Source organism: Chrysemys picta, chromosome 3 (genome assembly GCF_011386835.1).
Source record: "Chrysemys picta bellii isolate R12L10 chromosome 3, ASM1138683v2, whole genome shotgun sequence".
In the NCBI taxonomy this organism is placed as follows: Eukaryota; Metazoa; Chordata; order Testudines; family Emydidae; genus Chrysemys; species Chrysemys picta.
This window is the reverse complement of record NC_088793.1, coordinates 109,040,636-109,059,985: the sequence shown is the minus strand read 5'-3', so window position 1 is coordinate 109,059,985 and position 19,350 is coordinate 109,040,636. Positions and strand designations below refer to the sequence as shown.

At 41.0% G+C, this 19,350-nt stretch overlaps 1 protein-coding gene across 6 annotated transcripts in view; it reads right to left on the bottom strand.

Moving 5' to 3' along the window:
• PHACTR2 (phosphatase and actin regulator 2) overlaps positions 1-19,350 on the bottom strand; it is a 208,085-nt gene that overhangs the window by 159,843 nt on the left and 28,892 nt on the right. Inside the window, exon 1 of one of the 6 annotated variants that reach the window (XM_005280399.5) lies at positions 2,734-2,902. The exons of the other annotated variants lie outside the window; for them this stretch is intronic. Within the exon in view, the coding sequence (XP_005280456.2) occupies positions 2,734-2,746 (13 nt within the window). The 5' untranslated portion in view covers positions 2,747-2,902. Of the gene's footprint in view, positions 1-2,733; positions 2,903-19,350 lie in introns of those variants that run through there. 6 annotated transcript variants of the gene reach the window in all.

The window sequence follows — 19,350 nt, the reverse complement described above, 5'->3', positions numbered from 1 at the left end:
TCTAACATGAAACTGAAAGATGGACACTTTTCACAAGAGCATTGTTTCTTAAAGCTACAACATAGGATGGACTGAAACTGCAAAAAGTGCATACAGCTGACCCCAAGACAACAGTGGTCATATGCAAAACCATATTTGCCTAGCAAAGTATTCTGGTGTTGGCACGCTGTTTGACTGATAAATTACAGAGCTATATATCTGTTATGCAGAGCAGTAGTTGGAGCTCTGCCTAACAATTATCCGTAGTCTGACTCTGAAAGTTTATTTGGCAGAAGGATGAATTTGATAACAAAGGCCTGATTCACTGACATTGATAACCAAATTGGTATTTCCAGCACTCAATGGTTAAAACCAGCAGCTGTGCATAAGACTCTATAATTCTATAATGCCAGAAATAGCATCGACTCAGGAAATATTCAGGCAGGTACCCAATGTGTCTCTATCATTATCTTGTTTATATATAAAATGAAAAACTACCAAAGTACAAGTTAATTAGGCACTCTGGTTTACAGATATTTTAGACCTTACAGATATTTTAGACCTTACAGTTGTGTCAGCAGTTATACTCTGAAGTTAAATATGAATTCTGAGATATAGGCTGAAGTGAATTTGCAAAAGAACGCCCAAATCCCATTAAAAGACAATAGGCATTGGGTGCACAGCTCTCCTTTAGCTCCTTTGAAAGCTATTATACATTTACGTGTCCAAGCAGACACATACTCCTGGAAAAGGTCCCTAGTTCACAAGTGTAACTGAAGCTCATTTAAGGCTCAGTTCTGCACAACTGAAGTCAATGAGAATTTTGCTATTGACTGCAATGGAAGCAGAATTAAGGCCTTACCCATTATGTGAGGCTCTTCACAATATTTCATTTGATCTTTTTATCTAATTCTTAACTCACCATTCAAAGGTACAATTATACAGTTTATCTGTCTGTCTACATTTCTGAAAGAGAGAGATTACCAATCACGTTTTTGGGGATTGATGATCATATCAGCAATATGGGACCTACTGACACTGGCTGGTTAAAGAGCAATGTCCTATTTATTTTTAATTCCAAAATGCTGCTGATTGCAAAGCAATGAGGAATCAGAACTTAAAACCTTCCTAAGGCAAAAAGGAAACAATACAGGAAAAACTGTTTCTATGGTTTTCAGATATTAGCCTTTCTCCTCTCCCCCAAATGGCCTTTAAAATAAGTATGACTCATTCCAGAAAAGGCTCTTACAGATGGATTAAAGTGATAGCTCGGTCAGGATTTCAATAATATTAATTGTTGATGGTGGAGAGTTTAAAGCCAGGAGAAATTAGCAGTTTGTGGTATCTCTCACCTACAGGCATTCTATACTGTAATAAGGGAATCCTCTCACCTGACTGGAAAACTCTGCCTAGTCATGGAATATCAAGTATGTGTCATTGTCTTTTATTCCAGATCTATTGAGTATACTTAAAAAGACAGGAAACATGGAGAGTGCAAAGACTGCCCCCAAATCTCTCATCTAGCTTATTTAATAAAAGCTAATGTTAAACTTGCACCACATCAGTTTAGGAATTCACTGGTACTGTAACGGACCATACATTGTCAGTAGTACTAACACTTTAATCTCTGGTAGTACTTTTTATTTATCTTAAGAACAGGATTTCACAGAAATCAAAGCAAGTTTTTCTAACCTGCTTATCCACAAAAATCAATCAAGGTACATGAGAGATGAATTTGGCCACTACAGCTTAAAGGCACAAACAAAAGTACACTCTTATTATAAAAATAAAATACAGTAGTATCGTCTTGTAGTATCTTCTTTCAATTGTACTGTATAAAGGTGTGTGTATACACAGTATATAGTGAGTCATCTTTTTAAGTACTGAGCAAACCAAATGACTTAAGCCAGGTGCAATGGCAATGATAATTCTGTACCTTACTTTATTTTTTGCTGGTACAATAAAACAACGAGCAACAGACATGTGCAAGTTGCACTGCAGTTAAAGCAATATGTGAAATGTTCATCACAAAGAGTTGTCTTTTTGCACTGATCAATATAACCATCAAAAAGTGAAATGCAAATACTCTGTTTCTCAGAATAAGTAAAGCTATTATTGGGTTTACCTCCTTAGAAACCCGTAGATGCATTATTTGGCATTAAAATGAATGCTCTAAAGATGAAACATCAAAGGAAACAGAAAAAAGTGCAAATATATTCAATGTTTTATCTTCTAATTGATTAGAGAGCAAAGTGTTTTTACATAAAAGAAAAAACATCTTAAAATAATAAATACATGTGATGAGTATGAATGTTAATGCTATTTCAGTTTGCTCTGTTAATTACCTATACAGACCTTTTGCCATCTGTCAGATATTTTTCTAGTTAACTGTATGCATTTTTCCCTCCTCTACTGTGGTATAGAGAGATTAAAGTCCACACTTTCTGCAGACAGATTCTGAAATCATAATATTTCTGCAGACAGATTCTGAAATAATACTGTAATAATACTAAAAGATGAATTTTCAATTACAGTTTATATTCACATTTCCAAAACCCCCAAACTTCAGCAGACTATTAAAGGGTTAAATGAGCATGTCACATTTTACACAATAGAAATTCAGTTTAATAAACATAACATTTTTAATAGCAGAACTGCAAATAGCAGAATAGCAAACATCCTGCAGCAAATGAGACACAATACAAATGAACCCTTAGGGCAGCTAAGAATTAAGATCCGTTTTCTTTCACTTACCAGCGTTATCCATTTTTTCTGCACCCGCCAGCACTCAAGAAGCAGAGTTCTATAGAAAAGCAGCCGGTGCTGCTCTTTTTCTCTCTAATGAAGCTCACTGCCCTTCTCCTGATTATTAGACCTTGCTGGCAGTCAGAGCATACTTCATGCACTGACTGCAGTAGACACCACCAGGAAATTTATATCTCCAAGGATGACAAACAGCCATTAGCTCCATTATAGGCTGATTAAGACTGTGTGAGCCTATCAAGTGGATACTTGAATCCCCCCTGGATTTTCACCTTTCCTGGGGAGAAAACAAAAAAACCCTCCAACTATGTAATATTGAATACACAATTTTGCAAAGTAGAAAAAACGTTGTTTTAATGAGGAAGTGTTTAAAAGGTGGGGGTAGGGGGCAAAACTCTAAAGAAAAAGATGTAGATAACAGAGTGGAATGAGCCTACATTATAAATGGCAAAAGTTTTGATTCTGGGAGGAGGGAGGGTGGGGAAAGGCAGCCTTTTTCCTAAGGCATTTTAGCTTTGAGAAAAATGTATCACTGAAAGAGGTTACTTTTGCTGCAGTCATTAATTCTGGCTATGCGTTAAATCCTACAACTTCTATGTCTGATGTTCCATATTGTTTACCAGAAATGCATTTATAGCTGTATCGATAGGCATACGCAGACAAGCAATTCATCCATTGGAGACATTAATTATTTTACTGCCATTTGCAGGCTAAAAGTAACTAAAGGGTCAGAGCCTATTAGTCAAGGGCAAAACTGTCATCAGATGTCAGCAGAATCAGGCCCAACAAAAACTGATTGACATATGTAGAAATGAAAAGCCAACTACAGACATTTCTGCTAGACTTCCCATACCATCTGAGATTCTGATGCCCAAGATTTTTCCACGATAATGTAAAATAATTTCAGTGGAATTGGATTTTTAAACATTTCCCTTTTCTATATTATCAGAAGTTCTCTTCTTACAAATAATACATATTTTTATGTTCACACAAAGATATTTCTCCTGCCAGCTAAGGTTGAATGGATTCAATATGGGGATAGGCATCAGGGGACTTGGTTCTATTCCCAGACCTACCATCTGACCAGAGGGAAGGAACAATCTTTACCTCAGTTTCCTCATTTGTAAGAGGGAGATAATCCTACTTACTCACTTTTGTGAAGTTCATTAGAGTCCTATATGAAAAGGTATTGCTACCTAGTCATGAAACTACATAAATACTACACATTCTGCTATTTTCTCTTTCATTTAAATAATTCTGTGAGCTACCATAATCCTCAGTAGTGTTGTAAAGAAAACAGAATGTTTTTATGTCTTTTATTGATGTAAGATTCTGCTCACCACCAATGAGTGTATTATAGGAGCAGCAATATACATCTCTGCAATTACTTCCCACCCTTACCTCCCCCCTTTTTAAATAAAAAATGCTTAGAGCCCTGATCTATTTGCACTGATTGGGGGTGGGGAGACAGAATCAACTGCTGAGAGTGAATGTCATCAGCAAAAATGGAGACTATCTAGGGCATGTTGGTTACATTCTGTATTGTAGAAAGGAAAAGCTTGAAGGGCTAAGGAGAGGCAAAAGATTAAAAATATGTCACACTTTTATTAAAGTTCTATTTATAAATTGTTTATAAAGAGCCTATCAATGACAGATGTCATAAGCATGTTGAAGTACTATGTGTGATAGAAGGTGAAAAACACGTCAGTACAAGGTGTTCTATATCATTATAAGCCATGGTAATTAGCAACCTATTCACCTGTTGGACTCTATAATAATTCACTAACAAATGATTAACCAAGTAATAACTCATTGAGTATTTATAAATGAATCCTTAACATAAAGTGTGAATCTCCTCTTCTAGGTCAAAACTAGAAAAGAACTTCTAGAAAAGAAAAAATAAGTTACAGAACCAGAAAAGGTACATATGTTGATTAGCATACGCTGCTACATGTTACTTCTTAATGAAAACCCATGAGCAGATGTAACTATTACATTACAGCATCAGAGTGACATCTCACTTATCGTTTGGCTGCCAAAACTACTAAGCTTTAACTATCCATTTTAACTTTAATTTTCTATGGACATCTCTATCGTTGGTTGAAAAGTGTAAAAAGTGGTATTTTTTCAAAATTTTCCCAAATTTTGAAACCTCAGAATTATGAAATTTGAAAATCTTTCAGCGAGATCTACTCAATTTCATTCCTTTTTCTGCTTTATTCTAAAATAAATAATAAATAATAATAATTTGAAATTAGGGATAGAATAAATCCAATTTTTTTCATTCAACCAAATAACAAACAGTACTACACTGATATGAGACACACTGAATCCAAACGCTTTCTGTCCGTGAGGCCATACTATAGTGTTAAGATTTGGCCAGTAAATAGGGCTACTTAATCCAGTGGTGATCTGCACATGTGCCTTTAGTATGAGAGAAAGACACAAAATGATTAAATGGGATGCTGCGATTCTTTTCAGAATTTTCTCAGCTACTCCACTTAATTTGATTTAACTTATTTTGCTCTTCTTCATCATAGCTGATGAAAAGCACTATATAAGTGCTAGATATAATTATTTAGTATGGGTCTGACACTGTGCCCACTGAAATTGATAGCAAAGCACTCATTGATTTCAATGAGGGCAGGATCAGGCCCTAAATTTAATGCTGTGAATTGTATCACTGTAGTCACTGACAGGCAGGGTGGTCCAGTGGAGTCCTGGGCTCACATCCCTGCTCCACCACAGATTCCCTGTGTGATCTCAGACAAATCCCTCAGCCTCTCTGTGCCTCAGTTCCCCATCTGTGAAATGGGGATAATAAGCACTTCCCTATGTTGCAGAGGTATTGTGAGGATAAATACATTAAAGACTGTGCACAGGGACTACTGTACGGTGATGGGGCCATATGGGTACCTAAGATAGACAGATAGTCAAAGCTATGACTTATGATTATAAACATGACACCCAGAGGTAAGTATTTTGCAGAATAGGACCCTAAGTCCCAAACCTGCAATGCATAATGTGTAGGTGGGCTGCTGCACCTATGTGGAGTCCCAGCAAAGTCAAGTGGTTCCAGTTCACCCAAGTATTGTACATTGCCGGCTTGGGAATTAAGTGAGTAAATAGAGCAAAGGGGGTAAATAAACCACAGCTCCCACTCAAAGTTAAGACTGAATAAGTGAACCCAAATAATCGATTATAGCTTCACAGGTGTATCCAATAATGAAAAATAAGCCTAAACACACATGTAGAAAATGTAAACAATGGCTCAGCATAAATATATCATTATAAAGGATTTGATTTTTTAAAACAATTTCCGGTAAAGTACAGCGCTTCATTTCACTGTTTCTGTTTCTTCCCAAGCAGAGGCCATAATGTAAATGTCTCTGGGAGAAGCTGTATTTGGTTTTAGATGCTGTGGGTTTTTTAGCCAACCTCAAAGTTCTAAATATACAATGTCAAGTAATTCTGTAAAGCATCTTCCAATTCCCAGGATAGTTTTTGTGATCGCATGGGAATTGTGGTGTTCCATACAACATATTCATTCTAGGGAATTTTCCTTCCTTTCCCTTCCCTGCCAGAGATGGCATGATTCCAGAGATAAAAGGATGAAGGATGCTCTGAAAACACAGGAATCAAAACAGCCTTCCTGTGTTATCACCTTTGGGTACATCACTTAACCTTCTGTGCCTCACTTTCTCTGCCTGTAAAATGGGGATAGCCACTTACCTCACAATGGTATTTTGAGTCTTAATTAATGTTTATAAATCACATTGACATCCTTGAATGGTAATATCTATATAAATGCAAGGTTGTTATTAATAATTTCCCCTATCTTCTTCTGTATTCACAAGGCCTTACATATATGAAAGCCATTCCTCCTGGGCTCATTTTTGCAAGGGGCTGGTCACTCTGACCCAGTCCAGTGAAGTACTTAAGCAAGTGTTTAACTGGAAGGGCAGAAGTAGTCCCAGTGGGTAAAGCTAAACACATACATAAGTGCTTCACTGGATCAGGCTTGAGAGCTCAGCATTTGTCAGGATCAAACCCCTACTGCACAGCTTTCCCTTAAACCTCTGCAACCTCTACCCACGTCTCAGCATGGGAAGGGAAGCAGGGCTGCTGCTCCCCACCTTATACTGGTGGCTGGCTCAAGGGCAGCACAACAATGTGCTGCTCTTTGCTTGGGGCCAAGCCACGAATCAGCCTGAAATGATTATTTACATAATGCTGTAAGCGCACAGGATACTTTGCAGTACATAATGTGCTAAACAGAGAACAGAGTCCTTGCAAGAAAGATTGTTTAATCTAAAAGCATGAATGAGTACATAGGGCCTGATTCTGCTCTCAGATTGGAGGACCAGGAGTAACACCACTGAAGTCAACAGATTTAGAAAGATGTAAAAGTGACATGAAAAGAAAATGGAACCCATTTAGCAATGTGCGGTGTTTGTAGGTGGGGAGCTTCACAGAACAGAAGGATTTTCAGAGGAACAGGAAGGGGCTTGGCATATGTTAAAACCGGGGACTGTCAAAATGGAGAAGGTGACATGAAAGATGGCATGAAGACAGTGGGGGTGGAAAACAGAGACATAAGGAGAGGTCAAGAAAAAGCTTGAGTGTAGTCTGGGGAAAGACACAGCAGAAGATAAGCAAAGATGTAGGCAAGAATAACATCTTTAAACGCAGTGTTATTTAAGTAAACTCTAAATTAATTCTGAATTATGACTTTTAATAAACTCAGATCTAGAAAGGAATATGAGAGGTGCTCACTTTTCATCTCAGACATACATTGTGGTGTACAGGCAAGCTAACTGCCTCAGAAGCAAACCCCACAATTGCACCAGGAAGAATTGTGAAACTTCGGTGCATGCAGAAAAGGACTCTTGAAAACAACTCTTTTCTTCTTCTCTTTTTAGAAAATGATGTTCTGTTACTATGTCAGGCAGCTCTGTACGTGCACAGTTGCATACTTAGTCCTGTGAAACTTTAGTGCACTCACTGAGGACGATTACATACAAACGCTTTAGTCACAGTCTAAACTGGGGAATTTTAGCAAAAACTGTCCACTCATACTACCACCAAGTGTGATGCACTGGTGAGAGCCAGAGAACTGAAAGGGTATGTCTACACGGCAATTAGAAACCCATGACTGGCCCGTGCCAGCGGGCTTGGGCTCGTGGAGCTTGGGCTACAGGCTGTTTAATTGTGGTGTAGACAAGGGCTCAGGCTGCAGCCCGAATTCTGGGACCCTTCCACCTTGTAGGATCCTAGAGCCTGGGCTCCAGACTGAGCCTGAACATCTATACTGCAGTTAAACAGTTCCTTAGCCCAAGTTCTGTGAGCCCAAGGTATGTGCCTTCTGCAGGTCTTTAATCTGAGTGTAGACATGGTGGCTTCTGACACTACTACTACTGTGTCATTTAAACCTGCTCAGAGCATTTGGGAGTTACTGGCAAGCTGGCAGCCTCCAGAGCACATTTCAATCTACTCAGAGCAAGGTTTAATTACAAGAATTAAATAATGGTAAATAATGCCAGAAGTCTTATCTATACCAAGGTGCATCTTTTAAAATAACCAGCCATTACTGTCAATGGAACATACTATGCAGAGCAATGGATAGAGAATGCCCACAATGCCGTGGTGTTCACGCAATGCCGTCTGCCACTAAAGGTCTAGCTCTTTATTTATGTAACTCCCACAGACTTCAGTGGGAGCTCTGCACATGGAGGGCTTGTGTGACTGATCCCTTAGGTAGCAACTATCACAGGTTTCCCTCACAAATTTGACATAAGTTTTAAAGTATTTTTCTTGAAGAAACAAAGTTCTTCTTCCCTTCAGATTCTTATAGGCATCTGGAGTCACTCTTGTTAAACCTTTAGGTAAAGAAAGGAGACAAACATCTTGGAAAAGCAAATGGCCATTGAGAAAATAGAGCTGGGTCTTTGCCAAACAAACAAAAAAGTTAAATAAAATGGTACAGCGTCCCTTCTTAACACAAAAAGGGTACATGGCCAATAAAAAAGACTACAAGATCCCGGGTAGCGCTAATGTATGTCTGGCTATTCAGTTCCTCATTATACAAACACAATATATCATTTACACGTCTAGCACATCAAAATAGGTAACATTATACTCAAAAATAAATGCTTTCTCCTGCCTTGTACTAAAGATAGATTAAACATTACAAACAAGTGCATTAAAACACATGATTTTCCCAATGAAAACAGAGATGAGCCTGAAACAAAATCTTGCAATCTTTGTTTCACCAGTTGTATCTGGCGACATACAATTATATAAAACAGACAAAACCAAAACCCTGGATCCAAACAAACCCAAACTTTATGAAAATTTTGGATCTGGATTTGTATCAAAAATGTCTGGCTCTGTTGAGCTGTGACCAGGGCCGGCTCCAGGCACTAGCATTCCAAGCAGGTGCTTGGGGCAGCAATCTACAAGGGGCGTCAGTCCGTGTGTTTTTGCCACTCCAAGCAGAGTGCTGAATTACCGCCGCGGACAGGAGGGGCAGTCCATGTGCCACTAGGGCGGTATGCACGTTTCTGCGGCGGCGGCAATTCGGCGGCAGCTTCTATGTTCAGCTGCCCGTGGGGGCAATTCGGCAGCTTCTGTTTTCCGGCTGAAGACAGAAGCTGCCGCCGAATTGCCGCCGCAGCGGAAACTCGTGTGCTGCCCTAACGGCACCCAGACTGCCCCCGCCGTCCGCGGCGGCAATTCGGCGCGCTGCTTGAGGCGGCAAAAACAGTAGAGCCATCTCTGGCTGTGACTGCTACACAGCACCTTTTCACCAGTGTTGGATGAGCAGTCTGACAGATGAGGACAGCTAGTACAAAAAAAGTTTCAGCTTATAGACAAGTGTTTTAAATATATAAAGTGATCATATAATTAAAGTTATAAGGGAGAAAGCACCAGGTAGTAAAGGGAACTTATATCTAGCAGAGAAAATTGTAACAAGAACAAATAGCTGGAAGCTGAAACCAGACAAATTCAAATTAGAAATGAGACACATTTTTAACAATGAGGTGATTAACCACAGGAACAAACTACCAAGCCATGTGGTAGATTCTCCATCCGTTGATGTCTTCAAATCAAGATATGCTGTAGCCAAACATAAAGTTATTCTTTACGCAATTACAAGTTACTGGGCTCAGTACAGGGGTAACTGGGTGAAATTTAATGGTCTGTGATATATAGGCGGTCAGATGATCTAATGGTCCCTTCTGGCCTCAAACTCCATGAATCTATGAAAATGACCTGACTCCATAGTCCTTAACAGCCCCTTCCATCCTCACAGGACTGAAATACTGGACTGTTTTGTCAGGCTTTTACCACTGAATTACAGAAATGTATTTCATATATTTACATCAAAATGCATTTTACCCTATCCACAATATTGGGACTATAGTCGTGCCTTTTTGCCCTCCACTTTCCCCTCTGTTTGGTCAGCAGGTTCATCTCCCATGTTTTATGGCCTCACTTTTGGTAAAAGAGGGAAATTTACATTAATGTTAGGCATATAACAAAGCAGACAGTAGCAGGAAAAATACATGGCACTAACAGTGGAATTACCTATCAGGAGAGAAAAACAAAGGGAAGACAACATAATTTTGTTCTGAGGACTGAGGGTACAATCCTAGTCCCATTGACTTTAGTGAGGCCAGGCTTCCACCCTTGGCTTTAAAATATAGAGAAGAGTGTGTGTTAGGGATGGGAAATGTACAAGGGGCATGAGTTTTTATTTGTGTTAAATGGGAGGGTGAGAAGGAAGACTTGACACAGAAAAGAGGGAGGTATTTGAGGTGTTTGTTGGCATTCATTTTTCTCAATCCCTCCCTGTTGTAATGAGAACATTGAAAGAAGAGGGATCCTGATAATTACTGTGTGTAAGTCTATCTCCATCCTAAGGAAAATAGTGGAACAATTATTAACAGTTCTGGAGGGTAATGTAACCATGAGCAGTAGGCAACATGAGGTTAGTTATAAAATAACATTCCAGGATTCAGAGTAGCAGCCGAGTTAGTCTGTATCCGCAAAAAGAAGAACAGGAGGACTTGTGGCACCTTAGAGACTAACAAATTTATTAGAGCATAAGCTTTCGTGGACTACAGCCCACTTCTTCGGATGCATATAGAAGAAGTGGGCTGTAGTCCACGAAAGCTTATGCTCTAATAAATTTGTTAGTCTCTAAGGTGCCACAAGTCCTCCTGTTCTTCTCATTCCAGGATTGTCACTCTGTGTGTCACTCTGAAGCTTAGAATGTCTATTGAGTCACAGTGAAGAGACAGAAACAATTACAAGCATGGTTGAGAGCACTTTTCATTCAGAATATCACCAGGTTCAATTATCACTGGGATTCACAGTCTGTTATGATCCAGTTTTGACAGATGAATTACAGCTGTGCAACAGCACAGGCTTTCAGCTACAGTAAAGCATGCTAGACCATTGTGATATCAGGGATAAATCAACCAGTCACTGCCCTTACCCTACAGTTAATTTGCATGCAACAGTTTCATTGGTTGTATGAGGGAGACCACAAAGATTGTGGATTACTTGACACAATTGCCACACTCATGCAACAGCAAGCCCTCTCATCCACTAGTAAAGTATAAATCTTGCTAGACAAACTTGATTGCTTTTTTTTTTTTTAGTATTTACTCACTTCATTCATGAGATGGGAAAGTGAAAAATAGTACATTAAAGACATTTTACAGGCAATACTAAACTGGGAGAACTAAAGATGCAAATCCCTCCACAGCCTGTTGCCCAATTGTCTCGCTCCCTGCATCCCAACATTTGTACTCTTTGCTGAATGGTGCTGGCTTTTGTGTTCTCCATTGCAGATTAAAAAGTGAAATGCGTCAGTCAAGGATCATTACAAAATACTGGATAACCATTATGTGCTGTTCTATGTCTGGTGATATCTGGGCACAGAGAAGCGGAAGAACAAAACCATAGCTTGAAAAAGGACACTATTCAGTGCTATCATTCCCAATAATTTTAAAGAACTTTTATTTGTGGTGCTTCAACCCAATTACTGTTACTGAGCAGATATATAGGTATCCCAATTAGGGATGGGAGAGACACACTTCATTACTTCAGGTGCAGGGTTACTACTGTGTCAGCCCATGGGTGTCTATAAAACCATGCTCACACCATGTGGGCTGAGGGTCAGGTCACTGGATGGTATAGTTGTGATCAAGCCTCACCCTCAGGCATGTTAGCCTATGTAGCATCAACAGGAAAACCCCTTTAGAAAACACAGGGGATGTGAGGCCGACATCCTGTCTTCTGCAGTAGCACCAGCTTAGGAATGTAGGAACTACCATATTAGTTCAGCATAATGTCTCCATTAATGGCCAGGACCAGTTGCCTCAGAGGAAAGTAGGCAATTATAGAATAACCCACCCACAAGGAATGTTTCCTCCTAAACCCCAGTAGTCAGAGGTTGGCTTAACCCAGGGGTGGGCAAACTACGGCCTGGGGCCTGCATTTGGCCCTCCAGATGTTTTAATCTGGCCCTTGAGCTTCTGCTGGGGAGCGGGGTCCGGGGCTTGCCCCGCTCCAGCCATGGAGCTGGGTCGGGGGCTTGCCCCGCTCCATGTGTCTCCTGGAAGCAGCAGCATGTCCCCCCACCAGCTCCTATGTATAGGGGCAGCCAGGGGGCTCCACACACTGACCCCGCCCTAAGCGCTACCCCTGCAGATCCCATGGGCCAGGAACCATGGCCAATGGGAGCTGCAGGGGCAGCACCTGCAGACAGGGCAGCGCACAGAGCCGCCTGGCTGTGCGTACGTGTAGGAGCCGGAGGAGGGACATGCTGCTGCTTCTGGGAGCTGCTTGAGGTAAGCACCCCACAGAGCCTGCACCCTTGACCCCCTCCCATGCCCCAACCCCCTGCCCCACACCTGATCCCCCTCCTGCCCTCTGAACCCCTCAGTCCCAGCCCGGAGCACCCTCCTGCACCCCCAATCCCTTATCCTCAGCCCCACCCCAGAGCCCGCATCTCCAGCTGGAGCCCTCACCTCCCCCCTCGCTCCCCACGCCACAACCCCCAATTTCGTGAGCATTTATGGCCTGCCATACAATTTCCATTCCCAGAAGTGGTCCTCAGGCCAAAAAGTTTGCCCACCCCTGCCTTAATCACTAAAACATGAGGAGTTTATATCTCTTCCCAAACACTTGTGCATGGGGGTGGGAGAGTTCATAGAATCATAGAATCATAGAATATCAGGGTTGGAAGGGACCTCAAGAGGTCATCTAGTCCAACCCCCTGCTCAAAGCAGGACCAATTCCCAACTAAATCATCCCAGACAGGGCTTTGTCAAGCCAGGCCTTAAAAACCTCCAAGGAAGGAGACTCCACCACCTCCCTAGGTAACACATTCCAGTGTTTCACCACCTTCCTAGTGAAATAGTTTTTCCTAATATCCAACCTGGACCTCCCCCACTGCAACTTGAGACCATTGCTCCTTGTTCTGTCATCTGCCACCACTGAGAACAGCCGAGCTCCATCCTCTTTGGAACCCCCCTTCAGGTAGTTGAAGGCTGCTATCAAATCCCCCCTCATTCTCCTCTTCTGCAGACTAAACAATCCCAGTTCCCTCAGCCTCTCCTCATAAGTCATGTGCTCCAGACCCCTAATCATTTTTGTTGCCCTCTGCTGGACTCTTTCCAATTTTTCCACATCCTTCTTGTAGTGTGGGGCCCAAAACTGGACACAGTATTCCAGATGAGGCCTCACCAATGTCGAATAAAGGGGAACGATCATGTTCCTCGATCTGCCAGCAATGCCCCTACTTATACAGCCCAAAATGCCATTAGCCTTCTTGGCAACAAGAGCACACTGTTGACTCATATCCAGCTTCTCGTCCACTGTGACCCCTAGGTCCTTTTCTGCAGAACTGCTACCTAGCCATTCGGTCCCTAGTCTGTAGCAGTGCATGGGATTCTTTTGTCCTAAGTGCAGGACTCTGCACTTGTCCTTGTTGAACCTCATCAGGTTTTTTTTGGCCCAATCCTCTAATTTGTCTAGGTCCCTTTGTATCTGATCCCTGCCCTCTAGTGTATCTACCACGCCTCCTAGTTTGGTGTCATCTGCAAACTTGTTGAGAGTGCAGTCCACACCACCCTCCAGATCATTAATAAAGATATTAAACAAAACCGGCTCCAGGACCGACCCTTGGGGCACTCTGCTTGAAACCGGCTGCCAACCAGTTCTGTTGTAACTCTGGGTATTCTTCTTAGTCATCTAAGAGTTTAATCCCTTTTTTGAATCCTGCTAAGCGCTTGGTCTCAATGATACCCTATGGCAGGAATTGGCAAGCTTTGGCCCGTGGCCCGCCAGGGCCGGTTTGTTTATCTGCTGTGTCCACAGGTTTGGCCGATCGCGGCTCCCACTGGCCGCGGTTCGCCGTTCCAGGCCAATGGGGGCATCGGGAAGCGGCAGCCGGCATATCCCTCAGCCCGTGCCGCTTCAGTGGGAGCCACGATCGGCCGAACTTGTGGACACGGCAGTTAAACAAACCGCCCCGGCCTGCCAGGGTAAGCACCCTGGCGGGCCGCGGGCCAAAGGTTGCCAATAAGAGGAATCGAGATCCTTGTACACCTGGATGAATTTTACCATGAGTGTAAATATTTCTAAAGCCATCAGAAAAAATTAGGGCTGTCAATTAATCGCAGATAACTCACGCGATTAACTCAAAAAAATTAATCGTGATTAAAAAAATTAATCACAGTTTTAATCACACTGTTAAACAATAGAATACCAATTGAAAGTTATTAAATATTTTGGATGTTTTTCTACATTTTGACATATATTGTATTCTGTGCTGTAATTGAAATCAAATTGTATATTATTTTTATTACAAATATTTGCACTGTAAAAATGATAAACAAAAAAATAGTATTTTTCAATTCACCTCATACAAGTACTGTAGTTCAATCTCTTTGTAGTGAAAGTGCAATTTAGAAATGTAGATTTTTTGTTACATAACTTCACTTAAAAACAAAACAATGTAAAAGTTCAGAGCCTACAATCCACTCAGTCCTACTTCTTGTTCAGCCAATCGCTCAGACAAACAAGTTTGTTTGCATTTACAGGAGATAATGCTGCCTGCTACTTGTTTGCAATGGCACCTGAAAGTGAGAACAGACGTTTACATGGCACTTTTGTAGCCGGCATTGCAAGGTATTTATGTGCCAGATATGCTAAACATTCGTATCCCCCTTCATGCTTCGGCCACCATTCCACAGGACATTCTTCCATGCTGTTGATGCTTGTTAAAAATTTTTGTTAATTAATTTGTGACTGAACTTCTTGGGGGAGAATTGTATGGCCCCTGCTCTGTTCTACCCGCATTCTGCCATATAGTTCATGTTATAGGAGTCTTGGATGATGACCCAGCACAGGTTGTTCATTTTAAGGACACTTTCACTGCAGATTTCACAAAACGCAAAGAAGGTACCAATGTGAGATTTCTAAAGATAGCTACAGCATTTGACCCAAGGTTTAAGAATCTGAAGTGCCTTCCAAAATCTGAGAGGGACGAGGTGTGGAGCATGCTTTCAGCAGTCTTAAAAAAGCAACACTCCGATGCGGAAACTACAGAACCCAAACCACCAAAAAAGAAAATCAACCTTCTGCTGGTGGCATCTCACTCAGATAATGAAAATGAGCATGTGTCGGTCCGCATTGCTTTGGATGGTTGTCGAGCAGAACCTGTCATCAGCACAAACACATGTCCACTGAAATGGTGGTTGAAGCATGAAGGGATATATGAATCTTTAGCGCATCTGGCACGTAAAAATCTTGCAACGCCGGCTACAATAGTGACATCAGAACACCTGTTCTCACTTTCAGGTAACATTGTAAACAGGAGGTGGACAACATTATCTCCTGCAAATGTTAACAAAGTTTTTGTCTGAGCGATTGGCTAAACAAAAAGTAGGACTGAGTGGACTTGAAGGCTCTAAAATTTTACATTGTTTTATTTTTGGATTCAGGTAATTTTGGACATAATTCTACATTTGTAAGTTCAACTTTCATGATAAAGAGATTGTACTATTGTATTTGTATTAGGTGAATTGAAAAATACTATTTCTTTTGTTTTTTTACAGAACAAATATTTGTAATTAAAAATAAATATAAAATGAGCACTGTACACTTTATATTCTGCATTGTAATTTAAATCAATATATTTGAAAATGTAGAAAACATCAAAAATATTTAAATAAATGGTATTCTATTATTAACAGTGCGATTAATCATGATTATTTTTTTAATTGCTTGACAGCCCTAGAAAAAACAGATACGCAAATGCTCTAAAGATAATTAAACTAAGCAAGGGTATTTTTTTTAACTTCTACAATGATATATATTTGCAGTTAAAGGGGAACAGTCTGCAGCATCTAGTTATTTTTTATCATAGTTCTGTAGTTGATAGCTTCACCATGATTTCCTCCAAAATGTATTATGACAAGCTTACAGCCAAACGGATATGAACAAAGCACATTAAACAAATTGGCATGTTGGTGAGGTGCCATAAACAGGTTTGAGAATAACATGCATCAGAAGGAACCTGCCTGCCTCTGCAGAGCTAGCTGGGGAGGCAAAAGGTTTATAGCCCAGTCTGTAGTAGTATCACCATGGGCTGTGATTTTATTGGATCCCACAAGCTAAGCAGGGTCAGGTCTGGTCAGTATATTGAAAGAGAGACCAAAGAAATCCCAGTTGCTGCAGGAAGCGATGATTCCGTAGCTGGCACTTGTCACACTGAGTTAATGCTGAACCATTACCCAGCATACCATTAGGAGGTACTGCGGTGTTAGAGATGCCACATAACAGCTTTTGCTGCAAGTATATAAAATCATGATCAACAACAAGCAGGAAGTCAAGTACTATATTATTTTAAGTCCTTGGTACTGATGTAACCACATGATCAAATATATATATTATAAAAGAGCTGGTGGCATTTCTTTCCCTCTCTAGGTATTACAAAATACCTTCTTTATTGCAAGATTTCTTTCACCTGGGCATCCATTCCCAGCACATCATGTAAAGCCATCTATTCCTTTTGTGGAAAACAAGTCATCGCTGTACTCCTGGGGTGATAATCAGACATAAAAAGATACCGAAGTGACATTTGTACACCATTGTTCTCTTTCTTTCCCCTTCACAATAGCACCTGCTTGCAGTTGCACACCAAATAGGCACTGCAATCTAGGATGCTGTAATTTTCTTACAAACGCAGGTTTTTGTATTAAGGCACCAACAAAGCTGGGGGAGGGGAAATGATACACCCTTCATCATATATTTCTAAGAATAACCTTCAGCAGGAGCAAACTGTGCAACATGTGCTCTAAGAGCATATTTAGACACCCAAAGGGGGGGTGGCCTCTTGAGCACCACATCAAAAGGCACATTAAAATGGTTATGAAAAGCTGTTTGGCATTTTTATAACTCTGTTCACCTTTTCTTTACATCATATGGCAGTGAGAAACTTAATCTGCTCGGCTTCAACCAGGGTGTGAATGACATTAGAAGGACCCTGTCAAAATAAGTATTACAATGTTCTTTCTCCGCATTACTAATAATGCTTGAATTAGTAAAACATAATGTATTTGAAATAGCTAATTCACTTTTTCACCACTTAAACCATTTTTTTTGGCATATCACTCAGCATAAAGAGTAAAAGTAGGCTGGGGAGTTTTCACTTTCTTTTTATGCTCAGATTCACTTTCTGGTATTTATGCACTAGCACTGTGGCTCTTAAATTTCCCCCTCCTCTTGAGCAATATGGAAAGGGAAACCTGATTACAATCCCCTGAAGCTTCCATTCCCCTGCCCCAGGAGGTCATCACCCACAAGTTGAGAACCCATGTATTAGCACATAGTTGTTGTGACGTTCTGTACCTCGGGGGAACACCCTGCATCCCCGTGTTCATCCTTTATAATATTGTTGTGTGGTATCCAATGCAAAGTTTGTCATGTCAGGTGTCTTCGGAAGGCTCATGATGCACTGAGCATTGTTGTTATAGTAATGTTATAGGTTGTAATTTCATGTATATAGTTATGAGGCTGAAAATGTGTCCTCATGGCTTAAAACAAGCCCAGGCAAAAACTCTCCAGGAGCAGAGGCCCAGGCAAAACTCTTCAAGAGCAGAGGAGCAGTTCACACCTCATCAGGGCATGTATGGGACAAACCCAGCCCAGCCTCACAGGAACAAAGGACACTGGCCTAGACAGCAACAAAGGATCTGTTGGACTCTTGAGTGAGTCACCCCCCTTCCCTTGGTCAGTTTGGAACTACGATGAGGTAATGCTCACCTGACTCTGAAGGGAGGGGGGCAAAACCAAGAGGGAAGAAAGAACATGATAAAAGGGAGAGACGTTTGCCATGCTCTTCCTCTCTCTTTCACCTCCATCTACAGAAACCACCACCAAGCGACTGAAGCGCTGATCAAAGGGGACAGCATGGCTGAAGAGCAACCAGACAGCTTGTGATGAGAAGCATCTAAGTTTGTAAGGGCATTGAAAGTGTTAAGATCAGCGTAGAATGCATTTTGCTTTTATTTCATTTTATCAAATCTGACTTATTGTGCTTTGATTTAGAATCACGTAAAGTCTATCTTTTGTAGTTAATACATTTGTTAGTTTATTCTACCTAAAGCAGTGCATTTGGTTTGAAGTATGTCAGAGACTCCCCTTGGGATAACAAGCCTGGTACATATCAATTTCTTTGTTAAATTGATGAACTCATATAAGCTTGCAGTATCCAGTGGGCGTAACTGGACACTGCAAGACGGAAGTTCCTCTCCTCAGGGTAAGACTGGTTCCCAGAGTCGAGGATTGGAGTGACCTAGCAGATCACTGGTCCAGATAACACCAGGGGAATGTCACAGTTGTGTTTGGGTTTCTTACACTACAAAACTTTTAATTAAAATTCAAAATGTTTTATGTTCCTGTACATACTTCCAGAGATTTTGTTGGGCACCTATTGCACAATTTTTATTTAAAAATAAACTAAAACCTAAATGCTGGGCCTCAACGAATTTCACCTGGAGTTCTATAATGGATCCTATGTAGGTTCCTCTTATGAACAAACCAGTCAAGCACACACGAGAGTATCAGTGAATATGAAACTATACGAGTATTTCAATAGATCAGAATTTTGTTCCTAACTCTACACCTCTCCGTCTAAAGACAAGTGCAAAAACAGTTATTCTCACAATCATCTCTCACCATGAAAAAGCCTACAGGATGTGGCACTGAAGGAGGAAATCTCCACTAGGAACCCAGTGTTGAATATTCTTTGCAGTGTGGTGTCAGGAAATCAGGATTTGCAAAACAGACTACAGACAACCTCCCTCCCCCAAACAGGTGTATCCTCCAGAGTCCATGAGAGGCCAGGGCCATATGTGCAGAGGTTCTGCCCCCCCACCCTCCCTGGCAGTGTACTCCATTGGAGCTGAGCTACTAGCCACCTTCCCCCCAGTCACTGCTTGCCTCCAGGACCGATGTGGTGGTGGTGCTCTATGGAGAAGACAATAAAAGCACAAGTAAATAAAAGCACCTTTTCTGCTTAAGTTT